Genomic DNA, 12,882 nt, shown 5'->3' with positions numbered 1-12,882 from the left:
TTCTTTGAAAAACACACCTATGGTCTGATTTAATTATAGAGGTGTTACCAGTTTTTAAAAAATGTTATGCTATCGCCTGTTAGCCCAAAAAAGTAATGGACCGCTAATTCCTCAGAAATTCAACATGTGTCTGTTTTACCCATAAGTTAATGCTACACTAATGCTTTTTTTAACGTTGAAATAGACTTTTTCCATAACTTTCTTTGGGTAAAAATTTGAACAGAAATTCCATACATCAAACATTTTCAGATTTCTGAAACGGAGGGTCGTCTTCGTGCCGGCACTTCTCGGGTTCTGCCAGGATGCTTCCCTCCCCCCCCCCCCCCCCCCCCCGCCTTCGTCTTTGTCTTTTTTCTTTTTTTTTTGTCCTGCCAGGATACAAAAGAGACCAAAGGTTTGGCACCAGAAAAGCTTTAAAAGACCACACGAGTCCCCCGAGAGACACCTGACCCACCGGCGAGCCTTTGCAACCTTCTGAGGACGTCATCGTGTTTTTATGGTACACACACACACACACACACACACACACACACGCTTACACTTCATTGTGACTTGCTGCAGGTCTTTTTCTTTATTGTCCTTTTTATTGACTTAATTTTTCACTCGTTTCCTTATGTGGCCTGTGGGTGCAAGAGTTTTGTCTTTGTCATTTGTCTTCATGATGGAGACAGATGACTGTATCACACCAATGTGGAGGCACTATATATTATCGTTAATAATAGAACCTAAATATACACAGTGGTACCTTGACTTTAAAAAAGAATTGTTCTGTGCCCAAGTTCAAAACTCAGTTTAGTCATATAAAATACATTTTCCTTGTTGAAATGAATTAAAATCTCATTTATCCGTTACAGTCCTGAAAAAAAAGATTTAATAAGAAAAAGTAACACAGTATTGTGTAAAAAATATATTTTTAATGACAATCTTATGAAATAAGAGGGTTTTATAAAGTGTACTATCAGGTGTGGTAGGGTTGTGATTTTAGTAATTGATTAAACTGTTGATTAATTGATGAATCGGATTTATTTATATTAAAAATAGGACATTATTTCAAATTGACAGTTCAGAAAATGCACAATTATGATTCAGTTCCTGGTTTGGTCTGTATCATGTCAGAAAATAGGCAAACATGTTGATCATTGTTTTCCAAAGGAAAAGCAAGTGTTGTGCTTTGATTCAACACAAAGCTATAATCAGCTTGCTTTCATGGAGGCTCCAAAATAATTAATCGACTCATTTGAGAATCAAGTAGTTGTCGATTAATCGTTGCACCTCTGAAGTGTAGTATTCATATGTTTGATGTGTGCCTTTGTCGGGCACACAAAGGCACACATCTTGGACAAGAATGATACTCCAGGACTTGATTTCTATCTCTCTTAAGTCGCCTTTCTGTACTCTGCTTCCATTCGAGTTGTCAAGCGCTAGTGTCACTTTTTCTCACACGCACACAGAAAAGCCTCCATCCCGCTTAAACGCTAACTCGATTTGACCCTTAAGACCCGTTGCAGTGTGACCCTCATCTGCTGCAATACCATCATCCTCTTCAACACACACACACACACACACACACACACACACACACACACACACACACAGGGCACAATGTGTTGCGTTCATACATAGAGGAAATGGCATAAACGACAGAGGATGAGAGGGAAAGACAATATGTTATTATTTTTATTATGTTAGTGTGTGTGTGTGTGTGTGTGTGTGTGTGCGCGCGCGCATGTACATGATGGGATTGAGATGAAGGGCAGGATGAGGATGAGTATAAAGAGCGCAAGGCTAAGCACCAGATTAAATCGAGCGCTCATCAGCCGTAAAACAAACAGTTCTTTTAGCGCAGGATCAAATCCAGACTTATCCCCCCCTAACACCCTCCCCCCCAAGTGCGCGTATGCACGCACGCATGCACGCACGGCCAGTTTGTCACAGTTGCAGTAATAATGTTGACTAAGGGAGACAAGAATTGTTTCAGGATGTCGCCTCAGACATTAGTCTTGTTATTCCCACAATCCCTTTCTTCCTGGTACAATATTGGGATTTTTTTCTCTGCCAAGGAGGTAACATTTTCTAATTAGCTTCCAGAAAAAGTTGTATGGAGAGGAGGGCAGAAATCTTTTTTTTAAGCACCCACACATATTGGTGCTGCAACATTTGTGGATTCACCTATTTGCAGATTTCTCCCCCACTATCCGTTGAAACTCTTGCTTATTGACAGTTTTTTGAGCCAATACCTTGAAACTTTATTTGTTTTTTTTTCTTTTTACATGGCAATTAAATGATCATTATGGGTGTACGATATTTGTATTGTCAAAATGTTGTAAAATTGCATTAAATCAAATATCACTGGAAAATAAAACTAAAATCTGCATATTATTGACTTCATCAAAAGTGCCATGAAAATTAAATCCTTCCCCAAAAAAACGTGAGTAAGCAGAGGGTGGAGTAAAAAAAAGTTGAAAAAAATTCCAGAAAAATACCACAGCTAAGCAAGTGATTCAGAAAATAACTGCAGAATATGCTGTGGCCCACTGATATCATAGTGATGATGTCATGTCTATAAGGCGGACATCTATAGATGTGGATGTGCGTATGTGCTTGAAGGTGTGTTGGGTTTCGGGTTTTAGGGTTTTTTTGGCAAATGACCCCTGAGCTGCTAAAAGTCAATTAACCACATCCATAATTCATGTGTGTCTGGCAGACTTAGTGTGTTTACACTGGAATTAAAAGCCTCTGGTGTCAGCTCACCAAACTCAAAGACTACCAATATAAGTTTGTGTGTGTGTGGGGGGGGGGGGGGGGGGTGTATACATATACATACACGCACACAGAGAAAGAAATAGAGAGAGAGAGAGAGAGAATAAAATGTTTCGTGTTGTTTGTATTGCCACGGGCAAGCTCTGTTTTGAAATTCATTTTATAGTGTTTGATCACTTCATTTGTTCTACATTACTAAAACGACACTCAAAATGACTTTTGTTCATTTTTCACATCCTTGTCAGGTGTTGCCTTCAGGGGCAATTTGAAATTAGGCCCGTCAAGTCACCTATCAGATTTTTCCATGTTTTACAAATGTCATTTATTTGAAAAACATATTTTGAGACTGAGCTCTGCTGACCAAACTAACAGTATAACGTCGTTGTACTGTGAAAAACGCGTATGTCCGTTTTTGTTGTCTTTTAAAGAATTTTATGTTAACGGAGTGTCCGCATTTTGGACTTTCTCAGATTTACACAGGACATATTTGCTTGTCCTGTTTGTTGTTGGGTGCATATTTGTCATATATTAAACAAAACCGGGCGGCCCGGTAGTCCAGTGGTTAGCACGTCGGCTTCACAGTGCAGAGGTACCGGGTTCGATTCCGGCTCCGGCCTCCCTGTGTGGAGTTTGCATGTTCTCCCCGGGCCTGCGTGGGTTTTTTCCGGGTGCTCCGGTTTCCTCCCACATTCCAAAAATATGCCTGGCAGGCTGATTGAACACTCTAAATTGTCCCTAGGTGTGAGTGTGAGTGCGAATGGTTGTTCGTTTCTGTGTGCCCTGCGATTGGCTGGCAACCGATTCAGGGTGTCCCCCGCCTACTGCCCGGAGACAGCTGGGATAGGCTCCAGCACCCCCCGCGACCCTAGTGAGGATCAAGCGGCTCGGAAGATGAATGAATGAATGAATAAACAAAACCAAAAAAAAAAGTTAGGTAACAGCTTTAATCTAGTCACCTTACTCCAGGCATGTCCAAAGTCCGGCCCGGGGGCCAAATCCGGCCCGCGGTCGAATTTCATCCGGCCCTTGGCCCTGTCATAAAATCAGTGCCGTCTGGCCCGCAGGTTGGGCGCAATGGAACACGTGTTGCATCTCGTAGATTGTCTCGTAGACTGGTGAGTGATGTTTCATAGAGTACTGCTTCCCTCTAGTGGCTAAATGAGTAATAGCATTTAGACACTAGAGGGCATCACTCACGAGTTAACAAGACATCACTCCGTGTTTATATTGACTGATATGTCATATTTCAAATGATCCTTGCAGTTGTGGATATGTGTATTGCTTGTTCATTTCCCTGTTGTTCGAGTCAAAGGTTTTGTGACTATTGAAAAGTCATGGTTATACATTTTGTGTTTCAAATCAATCAATTTGCACTCAGGAGACTTCTGTTTAAGAAAAAGTCAAGTGAATAAGCAGTTGCATGTGATATACCTGTTTCAAATGAACCAAAATAAATTCTTAAGATTGTTGAAATTAAAATAAAAATGGAAATGTGAAACAGACTGGCTTACTAAAATTTGTTGAACAATATTGTTGTTCAATGTAAAGAATGTCAGCCAAGGTCGGCCCCCCGACATTTTACCACATAAAATCTGGCCCCCTTGGCAAAAAGTTTGGACACCCCTGCCTTACTCTGTTATTATGCTAAAGCTAAGCTAGCCACCATTATCTAAAATGGGCAGAATGAACAAAATCAAACCATTTTGTTACGGTACTCAACATGAAAGCAAAACGTGTTAAATTCAGCCATCTAAATTCTGTGTTGCCTAAATGGGGAATTTGAAATGACAAGTTTGTGAACCATCGACAGCAGATATCGAATTCAAGTGATGCGTTCAGGGACAGTCTGAAATTGCACTTTTTCCTCATACAACTAGCGTTCCTTCTTCTGTCTGTCCATCCATGTAACATGCAAGTCACCTTCAGGGACAGTCTGAAATCACATATTTTCTGACATTATCCATATTCTACTGTCTCGTCCATCAAGCTCAGGTGTTGCCTTAAAAAATTAAATGACATCGTTTTCTCTTATGACTGTCTGTCTCTCCTGTTTGTTTATTGAACATAAAACATATACTGTAACAATTTGACAGAAAATAAGGTAGATAAAATAGTAAAAAGAAAGAAATCAGTCTTCATTCAACACAGTTATTATGTTCAAGGGAGTAGGTCTCGGTGTGGGACGGCTGAGAAGAAGGAGGGGAGGATTGTGTGTGTGTGTGTGTGTGTGTGTGTGTGTGTGTGTGTGTGTGTGTGTGTGTGTGTGTGTGTGTGCGTGTGCGCGTGTGTGTGTGCTTTCCAGGAGGAGATTTTAAGATTGAGCCACATCCATCCTTCAGTCTTGTCTCACTCGGAAAGCGGACCACCTCACCATCATCATTTTATACCTCTTCAGCAAGGTAACTTTTTTTTTTTGCCAATAAATATCCCACACATCGATTGCCATTATCTGTCCGTGGATATACTTTATTGGAGGGGAGGCACCAACCTGGTTTTATGCAGTACACTGGCATAGATGTTCACAATAGTACTCCAATTACATGTCTGTTTTTTTCCCTTCCTCAGATGCAATGCGCATCCTCACTCGGTTATTGTGCGTCACCTTACAGGAGTAGAAGTAAGTGTCTGATACATAATTTTAACATGTATAACAAAATCACTTTTTTTTTTTTTAAACCTGTTGATTTAAAATTTCGGAGTGCATCGAATTGTATCAAATCGAATCATTCCACTTTTAAATATATTGAGAAATGTATCTAATTGTCTTTTATATATCTTTGAAGGAAATGGCACATTTACGGTACGAACAAGTTGATTCAAATGTTTGTAAAATGACAACAGAAAATGTCATTGCATCATGACTTCTTAAGATCTCACTGAGTCGAACCGAATCGAATAGATCCAATTTCAAATCGAACCGGCGTTGAATCATCTCGCGCCCCACGTATCAAAAAACATATTGAATCATCTGTTGTGGGAAGATGCCTTATAATTATTTATAAAATATATATATAGCTGTATATATAAATAGCTAAGTTATGCCGAGGTGTGAGTGTGAGAGCGGATGGTTGTTCGCCTCTGTGCGCCCTGCGATTGGCTGGCAACCGGTTCAGGGTGTCCCCTGCCTACTGCCTGAAGACTGCTCGGATAGGCTCCAGCACGACCCACGACCCATGTGGCTTGAACAAAATGCAAAATATTCAGTGATACCTTCTCCCGCAAAAATGTAATTACGCAGAAGTAATATTTTCCTAAAGGCTTTAATAATACAGTATACAAGACTGTAAATCGGATCCAATCGGAGAAACGTGTCCTCTCCTGGCAGCAGTGCTGTTTCCCGACTGGGCCTACAAGCCGGCGTGGTCGCCGGGCTCTCGTCAGGTACAGCTGTGGCATTTCCTGCTGGAGCTGCTGGGCGGCAGCGGCGGCCAGAGCGACACCATAGGCTGGGGCAGCGAGTGGGGCGAGTTCGTCATCCACAACCCCGAGCGGCTGGCCCGGCTGTGGGGTGAGAGGAAGGGAAAGCCACACATGAACTATGACAAGCTGAGTCGGGCTCTAAGGTAAGGCAGCTACACATTTTTTTTTCATAATTAATAAGACAACATGACATAGAAGGTTTCGTTTCCTAATCGCTCCGCCTTTTGCCGCCCAGAAATATGTGCGGCGTCACGGTGAAAATGAATCACATCAACATGACTGTGCTGTATGATGCCATATGTAGATATTACTACAACAAGCGCATCCTGCACAAGACCAAAGGCAAGCGATTCACGTACAAGTTCAACTTCAGCAAACTCGTCTTGGTCAACTTCCACCTGCCGCCATCTTGTCACTGTCTGCCACCGTCGTACCATCAGGTCTTCATTTTCTCTCACTCTCTCTCTCTCACTCTCTCTCTCTCTCTCTCTCTCTCTCTCTCTCTCTCTCTCTCTCTCTCTCTCTCTCTCTCTCTCTCTCTCTCTCTCTCTCTCTCTCACATACACACACTTAGAAGCCCAGGCAACGCATGTGAATGATGTAGAACTCAAAGACAGTGTCACAACTTTGATATCATGCATCCAGAAGTAGACATGTTTTTTAACAGCTGTTCACGGTAGTAACTGATATGACGCTCTGGCATGAAGAAGGCAAATAATTTTAACCTATCGTAGCTGATGAGCATCTTGGCCATCAAGATGGGCCTTCCGCATCATCCTTCATGCCTCCTTCCATCCATCCTCCAGATGCTGCCGAGCCGCCCTCTTGACTTTGCTGTCCTCCCCAGCGAGACCCGTCTTCCGATACAGGCATCCTGGCTTCAACTGCCACCATGCTGCCTTCCTCATCATCCTTTTACTCCTCCATTTGTCCCACAGCCACCTCTTATGCAGAACCCCTCACCATTCATCACTTGGCGGGACCACCTCAGTCGTCTGAGTCTCGGGAAGCAAACTTCACGAGAGGAGGGAGGGCTTTGACACGAGCACCATAAAGTTGTACTGAATTATTTTTGTAGATTTATCACCTTTCTTCCTCCTGCAGTAAGGAGATTGCACTCACAACGTGGCGAGCTCGTGTGTGTGCGTGCGTGCGTGCGCGTGTGTGTGCGCGCGCGTGTGTGTGTGTGCGTGTGTGTGTGTGTACATGTGTAAGTGAGAGTGAGAGAGAGAGTCAATCAACAAAACTATAGTAATATTCTCTTGCTTTGTGTGTTTCGTTTTACTACAATAAATACCTGACCGCTGATGCATTCCAGCGTTTTCTTTTGGTTTTCATTTGTAAGGTTTTTAAATATACCGCTACGGCACGGCAGGCGATAGCAGCGCCTTTCACGAACCCCTTTGCTGAGGTCGAGATTCACCGAAGAAAGATCTTGACTGATGTTTCTTTGGCGTCGGCAAACAGCCACGGCTTAATGGATTCATACAAATTAATAGTTGTTTATGATTTATACTCAAATGACTCCTAATCATAATTTGTTTACTTAACAAGCATCAATTTTACAAAGTACATTTGGTTCGGGTTATTTGAAACTCATTTAAACTCTTCTTACACACACTGACAGCAAATGCAAAATGTCCTTTATTTTGGGGCGTTTCATTTAAGTAGCGATTCCTAAAAAGGTGTTTTTTAATAATATGTCCGTTGGCCCTCAAAACCATCTTCCCTTCATAGGCGATCTTTGGTGGAAGCAGCAATTTTGGCGCGGAATATTGCAAGTGTTTGTGTGTGCGACTTACAGCGCGGGAGTCTGTGTCCTTGGATGTGGATTATACGTAGACTTTTACGTTGTCTATACTGTATAGCCATTTAACCTTTTCATTCGACGCTTCAGGGAAAAGTCTAGACAACATGCAGCGCAGCATCGCGTAAGTTGTGACGAATGTTTCCTGACTGCTACTAGCTTGTTTATATGTGCAGGGCAGTGGAGCGAGCTCCTGGTTGCCTCACTTTTTAAATAGAAAATCACCGAGTCACCTGAGTGCCTTGTAATATGTCTTAGTATATTTTGAGGTTAATATGTTGATTTGGTGGTGGTTATTTTGCCTGTGGTGTCGGTATTCGTCGAGCTAACGCCGCCTCTTGTTTTAATGTGACGTCACATAACAAATGCGGAAGCGCTCCGGCATCTGCTGCGTACCCAACCCGTAGACCATAGGTGTTAAACTCGGGTCCCGGAGGGCCGCTGTCCTGCATGTTTTCCAAGTCTCCCTGTTGCAACGCTGCTGATTCAAATGATCAGATCATCAGCAAGCTCTGCGGAAGCCTGACATTGAACCAGTTCATTTCATCAGGTGTGTAGCAACAGGGAGACTTGGAAAACATGCAGTACAGCGGCACTCCAGGACCTGAGTTTGACACCTATGCTGGAGACTGAAGGTACCTGTAATGTTAAATCATACATTTTCATTTAGACTTTTGCTGAGTTTCAACGCTTGCGGCGCTGCGTCATAAAGACATGTGTTATAATAGTTTTAAACGAATCGCAAAAGAGTTGTGTACTGAAGCAAAGTTATTTACTTTTTTTGTTGTTCTTCTAGATCCTTTTTTCAATCCAAGGTGAAGGACAAAGATGTAGAGAAGACAGCCATTGACGAGCAAGTGAAAAAGTAAGATTTTGGAAGACTGTCCTGTCTTTCAAGGTGCTTTAAATTAACAGAAATCACGTATTGCACTGACTAAAATAAGACGACTCTTTATTTATAGAGCACTTTAAAAACAACCACTGCTGCAGATAAAGTGCTGTATTGAAGTAAAAATCTGACATATCACAACAGAGAACCTTTAAACAGTAAACATAAAAAACACTAAAACAATGCTGAGTCGAAAGCCATACAATACATATGTTTTAAAGATGAACATGGGGCGGGGGGCTTTCCTGACATATAACAGGAGGTTATTCCAAAGAGCGCGAGTGGTAACAGAAAAAGCATGATCCCCTCTGAGGCTCCATTTTGTGATTGGTACCTCCAGTAGCATCTGGTCCGCTGATGTAGAGGTGGAGGAGCTCAGAGAGGTAAGGGGCAACAGCAACAGCATTTCAAGACAAATAAACTAATCTTAGCATCAACTCTAAAATGTACAGGGAGCCAGTGAAGGGAGGCCAGAATTGGCTCCCTCTTACGAACTCCAGTGAGGAGCTGCAGTTAGTAATGTTTGTGGTGTCTTACAGTGCTGCCAGAAGCCCACTCAAGGCCCAAAACGGGGTCCACCAAGAGGACTCGCCCGTCAAGAAGGTTGCCAAACGCACACGGCGCATTTTGGACAGCGACGATGATGATGATGATGAAGAAGTCATGAACGTTGGTAAACATCAAGTCAAAGAGGACGTCTTCAAGGCGGTGTCAACAACCATGTCGCTTCCGCCGCCTCCCCCGGCCCCTGCCATTCCTTCCACACCCACCTCCTCCATGTCCCCTAGCACCCCAAACTCTGTCTCGTCTTCTGAAGGCATCAGAAAACGCAAGACGGGTAAGAAAAAGATGGAGCTAGAAAAATATGTATGTATGTATTTATTTATTTATGAGAGTATTTCTCTCTCTCTGTGCTCCATTTGTATGTATGGCTTCTGCAGCGAGGAAGATGTTCCCCAAGAGGAAGCTGGACGACAGCGGCAGTGACAGTCAAAAGGAGGATGAGGGCAACACCAAGATTCCGGCGGCAGACGATAGTCAGCAGAAAAAACGAGCCCGTGTGGACGATGGCGACACAGGTCAGCGAAGTCAACCACTGTGAAATACAACAAAAATACCGCAAACTACTCATCTTTTGCTTACACGGAATGGAGCTAGCCGATTGGTGGAGTGTTTTCAGATCAATGTTGCCACCTAGTGGCACGGAATGTGTATTGCCACTTTAAATGGAAAAAGAAGTGAACCACCTGATCTGTGTCTAAAGTTGTAATGTTTTGATGTGAAAGAAAAATGGCTAAAATCTGCAGATTTTGCTGATTATGTCAGTGCGAATATTGGCCGATTAGATTGGGTCTAGTTATCGTCACAGCTCAACCGAACTCACTGCTGAAGTCACACAAAATCCACAGAAGTCTCCCGGGACTAGCAGGAAGTGCATTCAAATGCCGGGAAGAAAATAAATGTGAGTCCCGAATGGAAAGCTGACCACTAAATCAAAATGCTGAGAAGCGTTCACTGTTGTCGTGAGCTTGAACGGGTTCGCCGCTATTCCGACCTTGCTGCCTTTTTGTCGCCACCCTCTATTTTCCCGGGAATGGGCCTTGGTCGCCCTCGCTCAACACGGCTGATGCAACCTCGCTTTGTGCGCAGACGAGTTTGCTGAGGAAGAAAGAGATGACAGCGAGGCAGCGACGGAGCAAGTGAGGACGCCGGATAAAGACGGAGAGAAAGCGGAAGAGATTGAAAAAAAGCTGGAGGAAGAGGAGGAAGACAAGAATGACGACAAGGCCACAAAAGAGGAAGCCAAAAAAGCTCATATCAGCAGCTTCTTTGGTCAGTGCACCTGAAAATGCCATTCAAATATCTTTGTCATGTTGCATAACAACAAGGTTTATTTTTAGCTCCCAGAAAGGCTGCAGGGAAGACAGAGAAAAAGAGTGAAAGAGAGAATAAGACAGGAACGACGACTTCGACTTCCTCCATGAAGGAGAACAGCAAAGATGCGAAAAGGTATGCTAACGGGAAATGACGGCTAACAGGAAGTGACAGCTAGCAGCAAGTGACGGCTAACATAAATTGACAGCGAACAAGTAATGACAGCAAACAGGAAGTGACAGATAATATTAATAATAATAATAATAATACATTTTATTTATAACCGCCTTTCAAGACACCCAAGGACACTTTACAAGAACACAAAACAAGACGGATTGAGCAGCGGCAGCCAAAACGCGCCAGCGTTAACTCAACCTGGAAGTGAAAAAATAATGGAACAATCATATTACAGGACCGCAGGAAGGACGACGTGGCGCTCTAAAAGATGGTCATATGAACAGTTTTTTTTCTTGCTTGTTCTTAGAGGACATAAAAAAACAACAATAAAAGGAAGTGATGTAGCTGGAAGTGATGGCTAACAGGAAGCCACAGCTAGCAGAAGGTAGATTTATTTTTTGTGATTGTTTTTGGTTTTTTTGTCCCCCTCCACCCCCCCCAACAGTGAGTCGACGGAAACGGACTACAACCCGTCCAGACCCAACTACCACCCACTCGAGAATGCCTGCTGGAAGGAGGGACAAAAGTTGGTCTTTAACACACATGAGAACATTTTACGAACCCACTTTTTAGCCGCCAGTCTCCATGTTGCTTCTACGTCAGTTTTTTACATCTGTATCCACTTTGAGTCGCTATTTTACCCGCGCATCTGCCTTCACCCACTTATTCCCCCCACTTTTGACCAGCTTTTCTACTTTTTACCCACCTGTTCACTCTTTACTCAGACTTACTCGCCTTTTACTTCTCATCCACCCTTTTTTTTTTGCTCTTCCACTTTACTTTTTTGCACGTCATGCGTGTTCTTAAGTGTGACCTGGTTTTCCTCCAGGGTGCCTTACCTGGCGCTGGCTCGCACCTTTGAGAAGATCGAAGAGGACTCTGGCAGGTGAGAGCGCAAGACGGCGGCAGGAACGATACGGATGGATGAATATGCGCTAAGAAGCTCTCAGTGAGGAGGAACTGTTTGGATGTATTCAAGCTGTGGTCACGTGTTTCGGTGCTTTTCATTTTTATTATATTGTTTTTAATGAACTGATTAAGTCTGTGACCGGCGTTAAAAAAAAGGTGTACATTGAAAAGGATCTGTAAGTGAAGCCCACTGCCTTTCAAAACATTGCAAAGCGCTTTCACAGACGTTTTGACCGCTTTCCATGTGAGACTTAAATCCGCTGCAGACAGACAAATCTTGTTAGCTGAATTGCCGTGTTTGAAACCTACATTTTTTTCCCTTTGCTTTTCTTCTATCAGACTGAGAAACATCGAGACTCTGGCCAACCTGTTCCGCTCAGTGCTGCTGCTTTCTCCAGGTAAACGCCCCCTTTGTTGTGGCGTTGGCAGCTGCTACCTGCAAAGCGCCATGAAATGAATCTTCTTTTCTTGTATGTTTGGGTTTGTGTGTGGGTGAGATGGTCTCACTGCATTAATCGGCACCACATACTACATCATGCAGCGGCAATATTATGCAGCTTGTGTGGAAACCTTGTGGAAGATGTTTTACTCTTTGTAATGCGTCTGCGCGCGTGTGTGTGTGTGTAGACGACCTGCTGTGCTGCATCTACTTATGTCTAAACCAGTTGGGACCTGCCTACCTCGGCGTGGAGCTTGGCATCGGAGAGACGGTGCTGATGAAAGCTGTTGCGCAGGCCACGGGTAACGTGGACACACACATACACACTCACGTGTGCACACACACACACAGTCTTGCACAGCATATTCTCACATTTACTCTCACACACACATCCTCACACATACATTGAGGTACTTTCTCTTATACATTCATTCAGACATCACTCTCATAAATACACATTCTCACATAAACACATTTTCACACGCGTAAAATTTAATGACACACTGTCTCTTGCAAATTTATACATGCACACACACTCACATTTCACATTTATACGGGACACATTCTCATATTCACTCTCACACATGCTTTTTCATACAGATATGC

The 12,882-nt window shown here is 43.1% G+C and overlaps 2 protein-coding genes across 7 annotated transcripts in view; both read left to right on the top strand.

Annotated features, from left to right (window-relative positions):
- Nucleotides 1-4,829: 4,829 nt before the first annotated feature.
- Nucleotides 4,830-7,796, top strand: LOC127616033 (ETS domain-containing transcription factor ERF-like). Of its 5 annotated transcripts, none has more exons than XM_052087453.1 (5): nt 4,830-5,159; nt 5,326-5,377; nt 6,089-6,323; nt 6,416-6,620; nt 6,987-7,796. In XM_052087453.1, the coding sequence occupies exons 2-5, from the start codon at nt 5,326-5,328 to the stop codon at nt 7,218-7,220; spliced, it is 726 nt and encodes a 241-aa protein (XP_051943413.1). In that variant the 5' UTR covers nt 4,830-5,159; the 3' UTR covers nt 7,221-7,796. The 5 variants fall into 5 exon arrangements, with proteins under 5 accessions (XP_051943413.1, XP_051943411.1, XP_051943409.1 ...); XM_052087451.1 differs by having other exon boundaries at nt 4,831-5,159; nt 6,086-6,323; XM_052087449.1 differs by lacking the exon at nt 4,830-5,159 and having other exon boundaries at nt 5,201-5,377; nt 6,086-6,323.
- Nucleotides 7,797-7,941: 145 nt separating this feature from the next.
- Nucleotides 7,942-12,882, top strand: part of lig1 (ligase I, DNA, ATP-dependent) — a 29,775-nt gene continuing 24,834 nt past the window's right edge. Inside the window, exons 1-10 of one of the 2 annotated variants that reach the window (XM_052087367.1) lie at nt 7,942-8,111; nt 8,784-8,852; nt 9,416-9,714; nt 9,818-9,955; nt 10,527-10,709; nt 10,778-10,886; nt 11,374-11,454; nt 11,758-11,814; nt 12,177-12,235; nt 12,465-12,578. In XM_052087367.1, the coding sequence (XP_051943327.1) occupies nt 8,095-8,111; nt 8,784-8,852; nt 9,416-9,714; nt 9,818-9,955; nt 10,527-10,709; nt 10,778-10,886; nt 11,374-11,454; nt 11,758-11,814; nt 12,177-12,235; nt 12,465-12,578 (1,126 nt within the window). In that variant the 5' untranslated portion in view covers nt 7,942-8,094. The other variant, XM_052087368.1, reaches the window with a different exon arrangement.

Source organism: Hippocampus zosterae, chromosome 15 (assembly GCF_025434085.1).
Source record: "Hippocampus zosterae strain Florida chromosome 15, ASM2543408v3, whole genome shotgun sequence".
Classification (NCBI taxonomy): domain Eukaryota; kingdom Metazoa; phylum Chordata; class Actinopteri; order Syngnathiformes; family Syngnathidae; genus Hippocampus; species Hippocampus zosterae.
This window is presented reverse-complemented; position numbering and strand designations above follow the sequence as displayed.

Excerpts from the sequence above, each read along its gene's own strand:
- LOC127616033 (XM_052087449.1), top strand. The coding sequence starts at position 5,257 with ATGCAGTACACTGGCATAGATGTTCACAATAGTACTCCAATTACATGT. Across the intron at positions 5,378-6,085 it reads GTCACCTTACAGGAGTAGAA|CAGTGCTGTTTCCCGACTGG; the intron begins GTAAGTGTCTGA and ends CTCTCCTGGCAG. Across the intron at positions 6,324-6,415 it reads AAGCTGAGTCGGGCTCTAAG|AAATATGTGCGGCGTCACGG; the intron begins GTAAGGCAGCTA and ends TTTGCCGCCCAG.